Source organism: Phyllostomus hastatus, unplaced genomic scaffold, assembly GCF_019186645.2.
Source record: "Phyllostomus hastatus isolate PE091 unplaced genomic scaffold, TTU_PhHast_1.1 phas_scaffold_21, whole genome shotgun sequence".
Taxonomy (NCBI): domain Eukaryota; kingdom Metazoa; phylum Chordata; class Mammalia; order Chiroptera; family Phyllostomidae; genus Phyllostomus; species Phyllostomus hastatus.
Window position 1 is genome coordinate 27,558,400 of NW_025334017.1, and position 20,245 is coordinate 27,578,644.

General features: G+C 36.8%; 1 protein-coding gene across 4 annotated transcripts in view; it reads right to left on the reverse strand.

Annotated features, from left to right (window-relative positions):
- Positions 1–20,245, reverse strand: part of ANGPT1 (angiopoietin 1) — a 244,037-nt gene that overhangs the window by 85,326 nt on the left and 138,466 nt on the right. For all 4 annotated transcript variants that reach the window (XM_045861501.1, XM_045861500.1, XM_045861503.1 and 1 more), the window contains exons 2-3: positions 15,620–15,775; positions 6,864–6,985 (exon numbers count right to left, since the gene is read on the reverse strand). In XM_045861501.1, the coding sequence (XP_045717457.1) occupies positions 6,864–6,985; positions 15,620–15,775 (278 nt within the window). The remainder of the gene's footprint in view (positions 1–6,863; positions 6,986–15,619; positions 15,776–20,245) is intronic.

Genomic DNA, 20,245 nt, shown 5'->3' on the forward strand with positions numbered 1-20,245 from the left:
TATCTCCATTTCCCTAAGGCTAGGTAAGCAAAGTAGCCATATTTCCTGGGATGATGACCTTTGGCAAAAAATTTTGTTTAGGTTTATATGTATAATCCAAAACCTAGATGCTGATTCCAAATTCCAGTGCACAGATTTTTAGAGTGCATTCAGTATTTTTATTAGTTAAGATTTCCATTGTCAAGTTTTTGAGAAGCCTAGATTACATAAATAATTTTTATTAAGATGCATCTTTTAGAATTAGTGTTCCATGGAACAATAATTTAAGAAACTGCACTTACATCTTGATACACAAACTGAGATAGAAATCCAAAGACAAGAGTTTCTCACAGGATTCTCCATACTTCCTGTTTCCCATCTTTCTGGAAACACTTTGAGAAGAAACATATATAGAATTTTGGCACTTAACTCCTAGTTTGAGGCAGAGGTGTATTTTAATGAAGAATAAAGTAAACAAGATAGTATAGGTCTTGAACTTCAGCAAAAGTTTCTAAGTGTATACAAAGCCCTATTTAAAGTTTTTGGTTAAGTTTTTCCCCTCAATTCCACAGTCTGAGTCCTCCAACATATATTATTGGAAGTATTTCAAATCATTGAACACATCTTGAAGCTTTCACAGAAAAAGCTCTCCCTTTCAAATTGTTTCCCACAATAGAGTCCTTAACATAGCAGCCAATGAATCCATAGTGGTGACAGTTGCCTAAGCTCCGTGTGTGTAAATATAGCTCTTAAACAAGGGGGAAGATGTTAAAAATGTAGAAATCTTCTCATTTTTATCTGTCTGAGCCTACTTACCGATGTTTCCATTCTTAAATTTTACTTTAAATATATAAAATGTCAACTTGTGTTGCAAATATGATTGTTAAAAGTGATTTTTCCCCATTCAAATAAAAGTATAGTAAGTTCAGGTTAAATTTATATTTTCAGTCTATATTTGTATAGAGTGAATTTTCTCTCAAAATATGAAGTTAAATATTTTTGTAATTCAAATGAGGACAGAAGTGTAGATCACTACAAGTAAACATTGGCAAACAAATGTTTTAAAGTTTGGGGTAAATATGAATAAGCTCAATATGTTTTAGAAGCCAGAAACCAAGAAGAAAAAAAATACAGCTTGTGACATAAAAATGTGATATGTCTCTAAAAAATAGATTGAACAATAAATGACAGATTAGAGAAAGTATTTGCAACATATATGAAAAACTTTCAATATTCATTAAAGAGCTTATATGAGTTGATAAAGCAAAGATAAGGATAGTCACAGATAAAGAAATGCAAATGGCTATAAATATGAATAGATGTACAAGCTAACCTTTCAGGTAGAAGAGATTAATAAGATGGCTAGCAAGGTTTGGAGAACTTATCCAGCCCATGCACACTTGAGGAGAATATAAAATTATAGTCCAACTATAGCAATGAATGAGGAATAGCTGTATATAGTTACATGTGTAATATATCTACGGTAAGTTGTTATGAAGTAGAAATGAACTCAGCATTTAAAAATAGTTACAATCTATATACATTGTCATATAAAGATGTACTTGTGCATGTGTACAATTGTATGGGGGTGTGTTTGTGAAAACACACTTGTAAGTGTGCACACTCTTTATATACATGTATATCTTAGTATTCACAGAACAAGTCTGAAAGAAGAAGCACCGAACTGTTAATCTGTTGATGATTTTTTGTGGGCAGTGGTAGTGGTAGAGGATATGGAATTAGGGAGACTTTGATTTTCAGTTGTTACACTTCCATATAATTAAATATTTAGATCAAGTGTGCGTTACTTTGTTTATTGATCAGAAAGATGTGTAAGCAGTTTTGGATCTATAGTGGTCTGGGAAGATGATCTCTAGAGATTTAAAAATTGGGCTGAATTAGTAAGCTTCAGAATGTAAACTGATAATTTAGGGTTCCATGCAATGAGCTTTTGGGGGTACAGAATAGTGGTTAAACATCATCTATGCTTTATCTATGTGAAGAACAATTAATATATTTATAATATTTAATGTGAACTATGTAATTTGTGTTTTTCATTAAAAATATTTTTCAGCCATATCTGCCCATGTATGGGTGTGTGTGTGTGTGTGTGTGTGTGTTGGGATACATTTGTTGGGATAGAGTTACTTGAATATTTACCAGTTCATCATTCATTCACCATTTAAAAAGCATTAAATACTAAATATACTTGCTGTGAAAATTGTGCCTGAGAGCATGAAGACAAAGATAAATAAAATAGTCTCTGTGTTCCAAAAGTTCACACCTAATAGTAGAAAAACAGATAAACACATGCACACACTCAGACACACACACTACAATGGAACGGGATAAGTGCAATAATGGGGCAAAAGCAAGGTACAGTGTTATAGTCTATTTGTCAGAGTCAGAGAAGGGGTCTTGGAGGAAGTCATGTCTGCAGTAACATGAGTTTTGAAGAATGGGAAGAAATGTGTGAATTGAATGAAGAAGAGCTACAGGGCACTTCAAGTAAGTCAAACATCAAATACGCCTGAAATAACATCAAGCTTTCAGTGGGACACTAACAACTAGTGTATTGAACACTTACTGTGTGTGTCAGGCACCGTTGCTGGTGCTTTATAGTCATTAACTCAATCTTTCATCAACTCCATTCACTACTATTGTTACCACCCCTATGATACAAATTACGAAACTAAGGCACAGAGAGTGTAAGTAACTTGCTCAAAGTTGCACAAATAATATGTAGCAGAGTCGGTTTTAACATGATTGAAGGAAAGTGAAATTTAGGCAGTCTGGCCTCAGAGTTTGTGCTCTTGGCTATCAGACCAGATTTCGCAAGCTTTCAGAAGGCTTGCAGAAGTAAGACTGTGAATTAGAATTATAATGATCATGGACTGTGTGCTCTGCTAAAGAACTTGATTTCTTCGGGCAGTACGGAGCATCATTTGCAGGTTGGCAGATGCTGTCTAGAGATTTAAAAGTTGGGCTGAATTAGTGTATGTGGTACCTAAACAGAAGGGGACAGTGATCTGACTTGCATTTCAGAAAGCAGGCTGGGGCAGTGCTCTGGGGGATAGGTTTGAGAGACATTAAGCCTTAAGGCAGAAGTCACTGCAAAGGCTAAGACAAGAATTAATAGTATGAGCTAAAAGATAATAGAAACAGAAATACCAGGATAAATTGGAAAAAAATATTTAGGAGATGAAATTGACAGCATCCACAGTCCTTCATGAGCTTTGAGGAATCAGGGAAAGGACAGCATTAAGGCCCCTGGATTTCCAGTTTGACTGATAGGTAATCACTGTCATATTGTAAGGTCAACAAAATTTAAGTGAAAAAAAATTATATAAATTAAATTCATTTTTAAAAACACAAGAGGAAAAAATGTTCTATTCAATCAATATCTGTAGGTGTTCCACTTACAATGTATAGAATAGAGTAGTTTAAATTTATATATGTTTCCTTAATCCCTTCTATATATAACTAATAAGATTCAATTTAATTTTATGCTAGAAGCTAGGAAGATTTTACTTTAGTACTTTCTACAGAATTTATCAAATGGAAGACAGCTTTAATTAATAAAACTTCAATTTAACTTTTCATTTCTTTGGTCAGATTAAGTATGAAAAATATCAATATTTTATTATGCCATTAAAATACATTGTTCATAAGGTATAATTTAGTATCTTGAAATTATACACACTTCAATAACTTAAAATTAATTAACATAATAATTTCCCATAAACTCCAACTAGAAGATAGATGAGACTTGTCAAAGAAGTTCAACGAATTCCTAAGGTAAAATAAATAGTTTATATTTCCTACTCCAGTATTAGGAGGAATAAATAATGATCTATGTAGGAATATGCCAAAAACAACTGGCCTACTCCTTTCCTCAAATTTATACTTGTTTGTGTTAAGAGGATAACTTGACAACCACATCAATTAATCTTGAAGCTGCATCATGTTGGAAAAATATTTTTGTAATAATTAAGTCAGAGAGTCATCGTGCATTTGAACTCTAACATCGCCATACACTAGCTGTTTGGTCATAGGCAAGTTACTTGACCTTTGTGAACTTCAGTTTCTTTATATGAACAATGGAAATACTAATAAGTGCTTTGAAGAATTAGTTGAAGGATTAATATAGTGTAAAGCATATACTATGTTAATACACCTGGCACAGCTGTTTACCTGATGAGGTAGCAAGGCAGCAGACAGCTTTGCTAAAACTGTGTTGGAATGACCAGCACATGTGTAGTTTCACTTCGCTTTAGATGGTCTTACTAAAGCTTTCTCTAATCTTCACTCTGTATATTCAACACAAGCACCAAGAAAACCCAAGTGCTCCATCTTTGTATGCATGGAATGTTGATTTCCCTTCCTCTAAATCCTAGTGAGGCAGAAGAACTTCTGGCTTATCTTTTCATCTGGCTGTGCTCCCACAGTGAAAAAAGTTGAGGTTAAGTTAGATATAGGCAGGTGCCTTGAAGTCTGGTCAGCTGACCGAACCTTTAGATCAAAAGATCCATTTACATATTTGGTTCACCTGAAGGAATTTGCATTATGACATCTTTCCCTGTTTTACCCCTTTTCTATTGTTTGAGCAGAAGTGGCAGGACACACACTGAGGGAATCCAATGGAGGTTGACAATGACATGTCAGACTTTGTGGTCATACCAACCCCGTGTGCAGGGTAAATATGAACACTTCCCATTTCTTGTGTGCTTGGTTGTATAATTTCAATTATATGGGCCAGTTCCTCATCTCTTACTTCCAAGTGCTGTTTCCTTAAGGTAAGAAAACCAAGTTTTGAGATTAAGGATAGCATCCAACAAAAGGCAAAATATCTTAAAGAAAACAAACTGGGCCCTGGCTGGTGTAGCTCAGTGGATTGAGCGCAGGCCTGTGAACCAAAGGGTCACTGGTTTGATTCCCAGTCAGGGCACATGCCTGGGTTGCAGGCCAGGTCCCCAGTAGGAGATGCATGAGAAGCAACCACACATTAATGTTTCTCTTCCTCTCTTTCTCCCTCCCTTCCCTTCTCTCTAAAAAATTAATAAAATTTTAAGGAAAACAACACCTGTTCTTCTTGAAAAAAAAAAAAGAAAACAAACTGGAAGCTTCTTGGTGCTACCCATACCAGACTGTTAGGAAAACAAATAGTAGAGCAAATGTTGTTAATCGTATTTCTGCTTTGTGCCTTCTGTCATTTAGGGGATAATGAAGTGAACCTAATGAGGCCAAAAATCCATTTTCAACCTTACAAGTGATGCATTTAATTTGTCAGGATGTAAACCAGCAAGGCCTCTCGGCATGATTATGCAGTATAATCCGGTTCATAAAATATTCCTCCTTGTTCTGCCAGAGAAGTGGTGAACCTTCCTAAGGGCCAGCTCACCCTGCTGGCAATGGAGACCCCATCATACTCAAACTAGTCAGTCACACACCCAGACACAACCGCTGCATTCTTTGGGGAGGAAGCAAGCTCAATTTAGATAATCCCCTTTGCAAAGTGTACTACTAGCTGATCCAAACCAGACCTGGCTGTCTAAAGGCATATGTCCCTACATTTCAGAGATGCCTCAATGTAGGAATAGCTTCTTTTTCATTTGGACAATTAAGATTCACTCATGGAATAGGTAGGGATGATCAATAAGCTATTTAAAAATATATAAAACAGCTTCATGTTTGACTTTGACCTTCTATCCACTTAAATGGGTTGAGGGCCTACATTTCTTTGTTGCTCTAGAAAGTGCTTGGCTGGGTTCCTCTCATTCTATTTCACACATGCAAATAAACAATAGCAATAAACAGAACAGGGAGAGTATGCTGTGTATCACAAGTACGTACTTTGGTTTCTATAAAAAAGAAGACTTTAAAAGTGGTTCATGGAAGCATATGCCTAGTTTAAGAACAGATGTCCCACCAACTCTCTACTACACACACTGAACCCTTCAGCAGGAAGACACAGATAACTATAGAAAAATGGCAATGCTAGGAGACATAGCACACAGATTGAAAAACACTCTTTGGAACCACATGTGAGGTGATGTCATAACTGGGGGTCAAAAAAGAAAGGGGTACACAATAGGAGTAAAAGATGCATATTTTTGTCACCATGGACACAGAGATAAATTTCAAATTAAAATATAAATTCCTTAATTTATAGTGAAATACCTCTGTTGCTGAAAAATGGAATGGTTATGGTCCTGGAAAAATATTATTAAAAGTAAATGGTGTGATTTGTATGTGTAAGAAAACCTGAATTTTCTTTAGAAATTAGAATTCAACGAGGGAGGAATTCATCAGCAGCAGACATGCATGTGCTTGGGGCCAGGAGTAGGACTCCTTCCAAAGGCTGGGGAACACAGAGAAGCCTTTTCTGCCTGAGCTGCAGTGGGTTCGAACCTGGGCTTAGCTTTACTGATGGAGTAGAGCGAACAACTTTTAAGTAGTTTCCTTTAAAAGAGAATATTCCATGTTGAGAATTCCATGGCAGGATAAGATGCCAGGTGTCATATCAAGAATCATGATGGATAAAAGAAAAGTCTAAAATGATCTAGAATTAGGGTAGAAGGAATATATTTTTAATTAAGAAAAAAAGGAAGTATGAATATGAGCAGGGGGAGGAAAAGAGAGTGACAGCTTTCCTTTATTTTTATATTCAAAATTCTCACTCTTTTTTCCTTCCTTCCTTTTTTCTTTCCTTCCCTCCTTCCTTCCCTCCTTCCTTTCTTCCTTCCTTCCTTCCTTCCTTCCTTCCTTCCTTCCTTCCCTCCCTCCTTCCTTCCTTTTGCAAACCACTTCCATTTTTTTAAGAGCACAGAGTTGGAAGATACAAATGTCATGTTTAAATATTTTTGGAATACAACAATCCTCACCTGTTTTTCTCATGAATTTTTAGGATTTCATTTGTCTGTTGAAGAAGTTGCTTCTCTAGCTTGTATGTTGATAATGAATTCTCCAGCAGTTGTATTTCAAGCCGAGATGTTTGATTTAGCATCTGAAGTTAAAGATAAAAATATTTCAAATTTCCATCACAAAGAGTAAAAACAATTATTTGCATTTTTAAAATTTAGTTGTGTATTCTTTTAAATTAATATTTCCTCCATAATATTTAATTAAATGGTCTACATTCTACAAATTAATGCTTTACATATCTGTTAAACATTATATTTATTTGAGATTGAGGTTGCAATTGAATGAGAAAATTGCATTGTTAAATCCATTTTCAAATTTGAACTTTTGTATCCTGAATTCCTAGAATATTTCACTATGCTAGTTGCTTTGTATGTATTATCACCAATATTTACAAGTGAAAAAGTGAGTATTATATAAGTTCTTAAAATATTGTGTATAATTAAGAATAATTAATAGGTATGTAAAATATGCTTGCCTGGATCCATCACTTTACATAAACCAATTAGAAATGTGTAAACAGCTTTAGACAGTTTAGCCATATTCGCGACCACACATTTATTGAACACCTATGTTAGGTCATGTCAGCCCTTCCAGGTGTCATATCATTTCATACACATGGGCACCTGTTGAAGGAGGAATTATCACCATTACTTTACAAATGAGGAAACAGGTTTAGCAAGAGACAAATCCACACAGGAACTCAGGGAAGAGCTGGTTTTCAGTTCTAATTCTAATGCTCTCTACAGAAAACTAAGGAGTGTCAAACTACCCTATTCTGGGTCTTCACCTTAAGAGAGGAAGTAACCAGGAACCCAGATCACAATGCAGACAGACTGTGGGTATCCTTTCAGATCACTACACCAGGTCCTCTAGAAACTGTAAATATTCGACTCGTCTGGAATCCTGGACTCACATTGCTAGTTGAGCTTCACTATAACGTGAGTCTGTGATCTGTGAACCCAAACACAATCATCCTCTGAACAAACATCACATACTCCAATCTTAGAAGACGCCTTCAGACTGTGTCAGTATCCTTGCACCTCCCCATCTCTGTACTGCCCCCACCCTTCTTCCTTAAGAGAGGTAAAAAGGGCAAAGAAGAGTTATAATTGGTTTTTAAAATTTCCCATGTCACTTGAAAATGTTTGCAGGCACATTTTTGCTATAACTGCTTATTAAAAGGGACCTGGAAAATCTTCTAGAGGGTCAATATCCATGTAAAGTGTCTTTGTCTAAAAATGTCACCATTAGTACTCTCCTCCTTTTCTGTAGCACATTTAAATGTATGTCAGATGCACACAGAAAACCTTGTAATAATAGATTGATGTGATGTGGGCTGGGCTTGGGCTCCAGGAAGTTGTGGGGGAAGGAGACATTTTCAGGGGAGCGGGATAGGGACTAGGGTGATGAGAGAGGCAATTAGTTCAGTGGCAAAACTTAAGGAGGTGCCCAAAAAACTCAGTAATCAAGATAAATAATATTTTAATACAACATTTTGAAAGATCAAAATTAAAGCAAAAGATCCACAGTGAACGTATTATTTTAAAGTAAAAAAGGATCTGCCTCTGGATATGTATGTATAACTCAGTTTCTCATCACTTGTTCTCACTCCCCTCACCCTAGTCCCCGTAGGGGTGCGGCATGGATGGGGGGAGTGGAGAAGAGAATAGTGAGATGGGGTGTTTGTGCTTTAAAAAATTCAAGAGCTGTGATTCATTTATACAATTGCCATGGCTATGGATCTGAAAGCCAGGCTAACAGTTACTAAAGCCTATCAAACCTTTTATTGGTGGAGAGTTTTAGAATTTTTAAAAATAGTTTACTATTCTGAGTCATTTCATTGAGGGAAAACAGGAGCAAAAAGATGTGGGATTTGAAGACAGAGTTAGGAGCGGTCCAGAGGAAAAACTGGAAGAGAATATAAAGACTGAATACACAAAATATAACTTTCAACTGTTAAACATGTTTTTGTACAGACCAGTTATCTGTTTATTAACTAGAATGATAATTGATCAAATAATTAAATAGGGAATGAGACAGCTGTATTTTTCTGTGGCAGAGGCTGGCACAGAGAAGACTACTTACTGAATAAACAAAAGGTACACTGTCTCACTGAATTTAGCATATCATATGCCATTAAGTAAAATATTTTCTCTCTAACTCATCATACTCTCTGATCACACTTCCCAATATCCTCAAACACTAAAATTTTTATTTTACAAAGGACAGAAGTTGTTCTTCTCCATGTCTAGAGAACACTGAGAAAAGAATGAAAGGATCCAAAATTAAAAATGAAGCTGCCTATGTTACCTTAGGTGCTATCTTAGATGCTAAGATCACTCTAACTCTAGAGACTACTACAGCTCCTAGTTTTTCTTTAATTTATCTTAACTCTAATCTACCTGTACATAGTAACCAGGGTGATCTTTGTAAAAACATAAATCAGGTCATGTTATTTCCTATGTTAAATCTGCCAATGGCTTCGCTTTGCAATTAGAATAAATTCTTAAGTTCTCAGCCTGGCCTACAAGGTCCTATATGCTCAGGACATAACCTACTTCTCAGATTACACTCCTTCTTATTTATGATGCTTTAGCCATATTGGTTTACTTTCTGCCACCACAATGTGCTGAATTAATTTCAGGGCCTTTGCATTTGTAGCTTCCGCTGCCTGGAATGCCCACCCCTTCCCAAATACACCTCTAATTTTTTCTCATCACTCAGGTCTTGCTCAGGGGGCCCTTCCTGGCCACTCTCTGTAAAGTATTGTCCTCCATCAGTTCCCATGTTTTATTTTATTTTATTTTATTTTTTATGGAAACATCACTATTTGAAATTAACCTGCCCATTCACTCATTTGCTGTCTTTCTTCCCCATGAGGATGTCATCTGTACAAAGGTGGGACTGCTCTACCTGGAGCCCTCCAAACCTCCAGAGCCAGGCACGGGGTCAGTGCTATTTGTTGAATGATAGGCTAGACAACAGACAGTGAGTTGTTCAAGTGGGACAATGCTCAGAGAGAGGGTAACCGGTCATGTGACTATGGAGCTGGACTTCAGTGATAGCCCAAATCTAAAGCAGCATCTGAATGTGGAAGCAGGGGGTCAGGGGGGTGGGGAAGCAATCTCCGAAGTCCAGGCTCAGTGTCAGGACATCTCAGGCTAGTTTTGTGCAAAAATGTTAATCCTTTCTTCTCTTTCCCCATCACCTTGACCCAATACCTGTTTTATTTCAGTTCTCTCTATTGATGCTTTAAAATAGGACTGAAGTTCAAAAGTGAGCAACTGAGAGAACTATACAGGAAACTATGATAAATTGACCACTTTCTTGTCTTGTGTCTATGGAAGTTGCTGCTTAGCAATAATCTAAGTGTTCCATTAAAATGACAAAAGATATTTCCTTCTTTAGCCTAAACACATTCCAAAAGCTCATCTCTGCAAAAATGAAAGGAAGGAAGAAAGAAAGAAAGAAAAAAGAAAGAAAGAAAGAGTATATGAAACAAGACCTCACTAAACAATTTCAAAGCTTCAATATTCCATAATATACCAGACAATAAGGAAGACTTAAGACTTGAAACTGAGGATTTGTGGACTATAAAATTTTAGTTCTTTTTTTAAAAAAAATAAACAAATTTAAAATAAAAATTTCTAGTTTCTCAATGACAGTGAGCTAGAGAATTTCAGCCAGCTTCTCTTCAATACTTTTAAAGTGCCTCTCATATTTCTTAAAAGGAATATCTCCCACAAAAATATTCACTTACCAGCATATTAACTTTGAAATCAGCCCTGTTTGTAGGTTTGTGTTTCCTTTTATTTTAATCATGTTTTTCAAATGAAAAATATAGCACAAGTTATAATGTCTTGGCAGTGAGATTTTTACAGAAGAATAAAGGCTGATGCACATACAAGGAATGAGAGTTAGGAGATCACCATTTCACAAAATCAATGAGATAATTTATTTGGTCAATGATGGGCAATGTGATAAAATACCACTCTATAGGTTATTTGTTAATTCCCAAGGGGAAAGTAGGTGATTGGGATGAAGAGATGTGGAGGCTTCTAACTAACCCTAGGCTAAAATGGCACCACTGTGAAGGTGGCAAGCCAGCAGCTGTGCCTGCTGATGAGGTGTAACAGGAGGTGACCTCATCACGGTTCTACAGAGTGCCCCACCACAGTGTTCAACTCAGTCCAACTGAGCCTACAGGCTTCATTTCCCACTTAGATAAACCATGAGCAATGGAAGAGTTGATTTGAAAGCATCTTTATAAAATATTAAGAGATTCAGAATATGGGACCGTATAAAAAATAATTCACCCAGTTTCTTTAAAATCTCAAGAAAAAAATCAAGAGGTTGCTCCAAAAACAGAGGGACTATTAAATCTTAAAAAATAAAATGCCTATAAATTTTTGGTAGAACTACTGGGGAGTGGGGATGGCTGGGGTGAGGAAGCGTGGTAGGGAAAAAATGGAGACAGCTTTACTTGAACAACAATTAAAAAATGTAAAAAAAAGAAAATTAGATAATCTTACAGAATAATCATTAATTTTATTCGTGATAATATAATAATATATAATTAATGCTATATGATTATTTTATAAAATATTTTATATTTCTAATTATATTATCTATAAATATAGGTTATATTTATAATATATTGATAATCTCACTGGTTTATGAAGTTTAGTAGAGATAGTACTTACATTACTATTTTCTACTGTACACAGAAATTGTGGGTAGAAGAAACGGAGTATTTTCCCACAGGCTCACACATAGCTATGCACAAGCACCTTCCCTGTGGCTAAGAAGGGTACCTCCCCTCCTCAGTCAATAACAACTGCTATACAAATGGTTTCTGTCAAATTACCATGACAGAAGCTGCCATAGCTGAGAACATCTGATTTCTTCCCTCTCCACCCCAACACTAACTCACTCTTTTGAGATAGGAAGGTGGCCAAATTTGTCATGTTCCTCAGAGTACAGAGAAAATATATTCATCCAATGTTCTTAGTCAAATGTGTTCGAAATACACTGCTTCTGTTCAAAGTCTTCATTAATGGAATGTTAAGAAGGAAATGGTTTAGAAAAGTTCGGCAAATTAACTCAGTTAAACTCACTGAGGATAAGAACTGCATCAAGGAGGTACCTAAGATATAAAATTCCATTTCTAATCCTATGGGACCCATATAAATTATAGGAAATTGAAGGAAACTTAGGCTAAGTACCTAAGGAACCATCCAATAGTTATGGGCCAGCAGGGACAACGCTGGGTGCTCGGATTGCGTGAGGTGCTGTGCAGCCACATAGTAAAATGGCAATAATTGGTAGGACCATCAGCAGCAATGGAGAAGCAGCAGTAGCATCCTGAGCCCTTATAGAAGACACTCAGTGGCTGCTATCAAGTTTCCCTTCCTTTTGCTTTATCTGATTTCCATCTTACCCTCTGCTGAGATCCATTTAGTATGTACAACCTGAGAGAGGGAAAGGAATCACAGGAGAGAGGCAGTGTAGATGAGAGCCGTTAAAGCATGTAGACTCTAGGTTCAAGTCTTCTCTCTAACATTTCCTACTTCTTGGTTCTTTCATCTGGGACAAGTTGCTTCACCTCTCTCAGTGTCAGTTTCCATATCTTTAAAAGAGAGATGGTAATAGTGCCTACCTTATAGAATTTTTAAAAAATGATTAAATTGGTAATACATGTAAAATGTCTTAGACCAGAGCTGAACACAGGTTATATTTTTAGAGGTGAATTGTAATATAGTTTGTCTATTATTGTGCCTCTAATCAAACTGGCCTGAGGAAGAAGTCAGAAATAGACTCTCACTACAGGAAGGGGTATGAATAATGAATAATGTTTGAAACTAACCCCTCCATGTTGTGCACTTGGAAAGAGGAGCTGGAGGGAGAGGAGATATTGGTACAAACTGATAACAGAGTGAGAAAAACATGGAAAGCTAGAACAGAGAGGAAGAAACAGGCATGGTGTGGGTTCCTGATTCTCACCACCATGGCCAGCAGGGTTACTGAAATGTGCCCATTATGTCTCCTTTCTAATCCTGATGCTTTGAGCACAAGAATACTTTTAAATGCCATTGCATAAAATCAAAGCTCTAATGTCTTGGCTCTCAAGCCTAGAAGGTGAGCAGAGGGCTGGAAAGCAGTGTTACTTATCTTTATGACATCAACATGCGAAAGCTAAGGCACTAAAATGTATTGCAAAACCATTGGCATGAGCTCCTAAAATAAATGAGGACCTGAAGTTAGTTTTGGAAAAGCAGCACTTAGCAACCATGAAACAAAATACAATGGATATGGGAGCAAAAACTTGGGAGCACACCTACATAGCACAAAAAGCTTTATTGGTTTATAAATTCTTACTATAAAATAATAGAGTATATTGAGATTAAGGAATAATTCAGAATTCATTTTGTAACCTTAGCTGTACATTGGGACTTGAGTGCACTTGAATAGTTATGCCTAAGTGGAAGATATCCTGTTGCAAAGGCTCAAATAAGCACCCTATAGGTCTACATTCACATGAAAAGGGTTTGGAGCCTTCCTCTCATGGTGAGTTGTGATGGATTTTTGAATTTTAAGATGTTTTCAAGGTTTTAGCTATCCTAAAATTCTTGGTGCATCTTAATCTTTCATTGGCCTTTAATGTAATTTTAGCTACTCAACATGGGGAGTAGGTTTTGCTTCTATCCGTTTTCTGTACTATTTCCCATAAAGTATACCCTTTAGCCTTAAGGATACAGAACGAGTTGTTATTTCTTAAAACCTTACATAGCATGTGTCTGAACAGTGATTCATGTGTTAACAATGGGATTTCCGCCCCCATGCAAGTCCAATTCCTAGGTAGAAAGACAACAGAAACAACTCAAGGTTTTCTGGGATGAAAAAAATAAAAACAAATCCTGGCATGTTTGTCATAAAACTTGTTATCATGTTACAACAGAAATGGAAATAAATTTTGAAGTTCAATCAAGTATGCTAATATTAATTATATATTTTGTTTTTTGAATATATAGAATGCTTTGTAGGAGATGGCGAGCATCCTGTTCTGATGAAAATAGAGAAAATACACTCACATTATTTATACCACAAGAATCCAGTGTTCATTGAGTGCCCAGCTTACTTACTGTGATGATAAATGAGTATATAAAGTCTCATACAGTTTAGTTATATGTACTTTTCCCATCTCCAACCACATGGTTATCTGGTGATAGTATGCTATCATCAAAAAATATTTTGCAAAGCCTATGCGATTTTATTACCCCAATGTAATCCACATTTAAGTGCTCATTCAATTACTTAATTAATCAAGTGGGACAGAAAAGGAAATGAATAAGCATGCCTCAGTTGGAGTCCCAGATTTGATTCACTGGCTATATCAATGTGAGAAAGTCGCTCAACTTTCTGACCTCCTGCTTGCTCTAAATGGTTTTCAAAAAAATCATTTGTACATGAGAAAGCAGTTTGTGTAACATAAACAGCTCTGTACATATAAGCTATTATTATTTCTCTTTAAATATCAACAATGTAATGCTATTAAAACAAATGAACTAAAACAGAAATAAGGTTGCATCTTACTTTTAAATTTATATTACTAAAATAATTAAATGAGGAGGACATTAGACAGGTGACTCTAATGTTTGAAACCACATAAGCAAACCAAAACCTAAGCCAGAGTCAATGCACTTGAATCCAACAACCAATCACAAACAGCCAACAAGGCTTTCCCAAATAAGGCAACTTTGTAAACTATAGCCAATCAAATACTTGCTTTGCTTCTGCATCTTCTCTACTAAAACCATTCCCTCAGCTCCTGAGATAGAGCACTCCTAACCAATTGATTTAGGCACTGCCCAATTCTAACCAATGTTTGCTCAAATAAACTCTTGAAAAATTTAATATGCTTCAATTTAACAGTGTTATCTCAGCTTTGTTTCCAGAAATCAACTATATTGGGTTTCAGAATGGTAACTGAAATAACTGTTTTCATGGCTCAAAGTAGACCAAGAGATCAACTTCTGGTCATCAAAAATGATACTTTCACTAAACTGTAACAATAGGTTTGTGACAGCAATGATTAAAGGGCATTTTACTGATTTGTGTGCAGATAAGTATGATTATACATAAATAGGTATTTCTTTGCCCATAGTAGCGTAGGTAATATATATAATACATGTATATGATCATGCACATATATGTACTATGTATATAAATGGAAAAAGAGTTTTCATTGCCTCGTTATGAAATCATGCTGAATAAACAAACAAACAAACAAATAAACTACACCTTCCTGGTCAGTTTACTTGGGGTTTTCCTTCCCAGTCCCTGAAGGCACAAAACCTCTGCAGGTAGCATTACAGCTAGACTACTGCCGAAGACAAAAGGAGACAGGTCCAAAATGTACATAAATGATATCAATTTGACCCAAATGGTAGCGTCAGTGTTTATTTTAATTTAAACACCGATTAAGTCCTTTGCCAGTCCTGTTACCATAAGCACATACAAAACTAAATATACCAAACTTCATTTAATCAAAAGAAACATGCAAAGCACGTCAGGCAGTCATTGTTGTTATTACCAATACACAAATGTGTATGTTTTCCCAGTCCCATTGCTGCAATGTACTCTGTGTTTATGGAGTAAGCTAAAGGAAGAAAAATCTTCCCCAGTCACGAGTTTGCTGACTGGCCTCCTGGTGTACCTGGGTCTCCACATCTGTCAGCTTTCTGGTTTGCTCTGCGCTCTGAGAGAGGAGGCTGGTTCCTATCTCGAGCATGGTGGCCGTGTGGTTCTGAACTGCATTCTGCTGTATCTGGGCCATTTCCGACTTCATATTTTCCACAACGTAATTCTCAATCTGCAAGAGATGAAGAACAAAATATACTACATTATAAGCAAAGCCTCTCAGTTGGAGCATGTAATATTTACAATGACAAAACGAGACACAGCTGGCAAATCAGCCATCTGGCAGGGATCCTCTGCAACTCTGGGAGTTAGGGAAATTGAAGCAGAGAACACAGAAATCCAGTTGTTAACAAACTGCTAATATACTGATACATATATGCAATCATCACAATCATAATAAAAATTTGCACTTGGATAGCGCTCTCGACATCATCTCATTTAACCCTCAGAGCAAAGATGTAAGAGTCAGGCATAGATGGTCTCACTGTTCTTTTTATTTCATAGCTGAGGAAATGGAAACAGAATAAGAGAAGGTCAATAATGAGCCCAATGTCACCCAAAAAGAATGCAGCAGAGTTAGCATTAGATAATATAAATCTAAATCTTGGTTCTCTGGTCTCTCCATTACACCATATTGACCGCTCATCTCAGAAAAATCCAACCTTCTTCTTCCACTTCTATAATGAAAAATAAAGACCATGCTTTTAGGGGAATGGAATGAGGAGTGGGAAGAGGACAGATGCCCAAATCACAAGCCTTTAAAGGAATATTCAGCATAGGCAACAGTATATGAAATGAGCTGCAGAGCCTGGAGGCTAAAACCATTCTCATTGCTTCTTTGGAAGCTCCAAAAGAAGGCACTGAAAGTAGCCAAAAAAGGTGCATTTGCCCTTCTCACCTTGGGTAATATTTAGTCCTATTTATGGTGCCATCTTAGAGAATACTATGGTTATAAACTAACTGGTATACCATAGGAGCCAAGAATTACTCAGTGACTTTCTATGAGGGAGTCCAATAGGCATCTGGGAGAATACAGCTAAGCACATGCACTGCTTGAAAAACACAGAAGAAGCCCGCACCTCCCTGTCAGCGCACTTAAGTCCACCCCCACCACTACGTAGTGACTACATTTTATTACCCAATTACACATACGGGGAAACTGCATCCCAGAGAAGTCAGGTCCAAGGCCACACACCACAAAAACAGCCAGACTTGGATTTGAGTGCTGAAGTCCTTAATTTTCATACCAACACTTTTAACCACTTGACAGCTCTGCCAAGTTGTGCTTTCCAGGCTGAGTTCCAAATCATTAACAGCTATGTGATTTTTACCGATTTGGTGATCCATAATATATCCGTTATTTTATAATCCATAGTAACATTATTGCCATGTAACAAATGTAGTCTAAAACTAAATTCCCCTTTGTGAAATTTTGGCAGCTTTGTCTCTAACACTGTCTGTTGCTTATTTTCATTTATCAAATATGAGTGAATCTGCCTCAAGCTAAAGATAATGAAAAGTTAGAACCAAACTCAAATTGTTATTAAGGAATTATTTCGTTCAAGGTCAATATAAAGGTAACTTCCCTTCATCCTTTATTCCCAGATTAGAAGTCAGGGGGAAATTTTCACCTACAAAAATGTATTATAAAATAAATACAAAGTAGGTTAAAATAAATATCTGCAAATTATCTTTACAGAATGTAACATCTCCAAGCCAAATCTTGGCTTTATTTTAATTGAGCTAATGCATTTAAACAACAATGGAAGGGTAAAGGAGGGTTGGCCAGAGTATCCAATGCCTGTTGTGTAGGATTCCGCATTATGTTCCCTGTTTTCCTAATAACACTCCTTACATTTCTTTTGGGAAGTCATCTTTTCCACCTTCAAAACAAGCGCTTCAGGTAGAGCTGTCCCACCCTACATTCAGGAATGGGTACATGTTTGAGCCTGAAAACCAGACTCTTCTGCTCTTACTTAGAGTGAAGAGTTCCCAGACAGAAGAAGATTGGAAGTCTTGGTTCTGGAATTTTACCCAACTATTTCACAAAAGAATTTCTTTTACCTCTGTTTATTAGGCTGGTAACATGTATGCCTGACTGACAGCTCATCACAAAACCAGACCCAGCCTAAGGATGAGGCCAACTCAGAAAGGCAGGTGATAGACAGACAGACAGGTGATATAGATAAGAAGGATGTGTTTGGAGGACCTGGATCCAGTCATGTGTTGAGCTAGGTCCAGCCTTGGATATTTCATTGTAAAGTGTGTGATCTAATAATTTCCCTTGAGCAGCCCACTTTTCTTCTCTCCCTTTAATCACACCAACTTAGATTTCTAACACAAGCAAAAGAATCTAGATTAGTGCTTTTGATAGATGTTTATCAAAGGGAGCCTCAGATAGGCAAACATTAGCAGTATGTTCTTTGCTTGTCCAGGGAATTTGGGGCTGTATATGAACATGCATATTCCCAAATATAGCAGGTAAATCTCCATCATGGCGATGATAGCTGTCATTTATAGCTGCTATTTACCAACTGTTTAATCTGTGGCAGGAACTGAGCTAAGATATATGTATATACATCTCAGTGCCTGCCACAGGCTAAAATATATATAGTCCAGAAAGTGCCAACAATATAATATAAAAAATAGAGACATTTATTGAAAAAGATACAAGATACAAGAAACATTGTACATAGGACAATGGCTCCTCAGTCTCCTTCAAAGTAAGCACCTTGGGACCTCACACAGTTCTCCCAGCATCTCTTCCACTTTCCAAACACTGCAAAGTGCTTTGTTGGAATCACCATCAGCTGCCCCATTTTATTTTCCTGATCTCATTGATGTTCTGAAATCTCTTCCCTTTCACAGGTGGTTTTAGTTTGGGGAAAAGCCAGAAGTTGGTGGGTGCCAAATCTAGGCTGCCGGGGGCCTGAATCGCCTGGGTGATTTGATGTTTTGCAAAAAAACTCCAATAGATGTGAAGCATGAATGGGTATGTTGTCATGATGAAGCTGCCAATCACCAGTTGCCCGTGGGTACAGCTGTTTTCATTGTATTGCATCTCTCAGCCAAAGGAAAACATTGAGGTAGTATTCATTGTTTGGCCTGGAGGGGTGTACTCATGATGGCCAACACCTTCCCAATCAAAAAACATAGTTAACGTGGTCCTCATCTCGTTGTGACTTTGCCATTTCTTTCTGGGCATAGAGAACCAAGCAACTTCCATTGGGCCTTTGTTTCTGGATCATAGCCATAGAGCCACAATTCATCTGCAGTTATGATCTTGAGGAAATCTAGTTCATTGTTAGTGGTTTGAATCAAGTCATTAGCAACTGCAGCATGAAGTTCCTTCCACTGTGGTAGCAGAAGCTGTGGAATAAATTTTGCCATGACATGTTTCATGCCAACATCCTGCATCAAAATCTTGGACAGAGATTTTGGAATCCCCAGATCAGCTTCTAGTTTCCTCACTGCCAATCACTGATTTTTGTTGATTGCAGCCTGTACATGGTCAACATTCTCAGGTGTTCTGCTTATTGCAGGCCTTCCAGAATGTGGATCACTTTCAAAAGATTGTTGACTATCTTTGAAGTGCTTGTGCCACACTTTTATTTGTTCTGCACTCATTGCATCAACCCAAAAGCCATCTGAATCATCCAAATAGTTTCTGTGAATAATGTTCAAGTTTAACACAAAATTTGATGCAGATTCATTGCTCTACTCACCCAGTCTTTTTGAATGAGATGGCCACACGGTACACATTCGATCACCCCCATTGACTAGTATAGTGAAGTCACCATTGTTCATGCATGAGTATTCCTATCCACTCTCCTTGGCTGCCAGGTTACATTGATGTCATGCAAACTCTTCTTGTTATATTAACAATGTCTGGACTTTGTTGGACAGATCTCATTCATATACATAGTGAGTATATATATATATATATATACACTTTTTTGCAAATACATTATAGGTGAAATTATTGATGCTTAGAAAATTTATAACTTGCTCAAGAAAAAACAAGAACTCAACCCCAAGTGCCAGCCCATGTTCTTAACCTCTAACCTATTCAGCTTGGCTCTACTTAATTGCTCTACGTATTTTATTATGTAGCTCCTAACCCTTGTATGTTCATCAAAAAACTACATGGGGAGTGTTTTAAAAATGCAGATAAAGGCAACACACAGCAGAACTCTGAATCAAAAATTTTAAGGGAATATTAGTAAGAAACTATATATTTTCAAAGGCTCCCAACCATAATTCTGATTCAGGCAAAGACCAGTGCTTCTCAAGGTATGGTCCACAGAATAATTGCCTTTACGAGAACTATGTGTGAACAGTCTGCCATGAGGTAAAGAACTTGTGCCAGAATGCAAATTAGTGTCACTAAGCACACTGTTGAGCTCATTTATGCTCTCTATCCATCTACCTATCCATCAAAAACTTTCTCAATGAAGAAAAAATTATGTTCTAACACTTTTAATTTATATTGTGGTGCAAGCTTCTTACATTGTTTGCAAAATTTCCTTGAGTGTAATTTAGTATTCTGATATGTCAGATTCCCTGTTTACAATGAAATTTCAAGTAACAACTTGTCTTCCACGTAGATTTCTCTCCTGAAAAAAGAATTCACTAATCACTG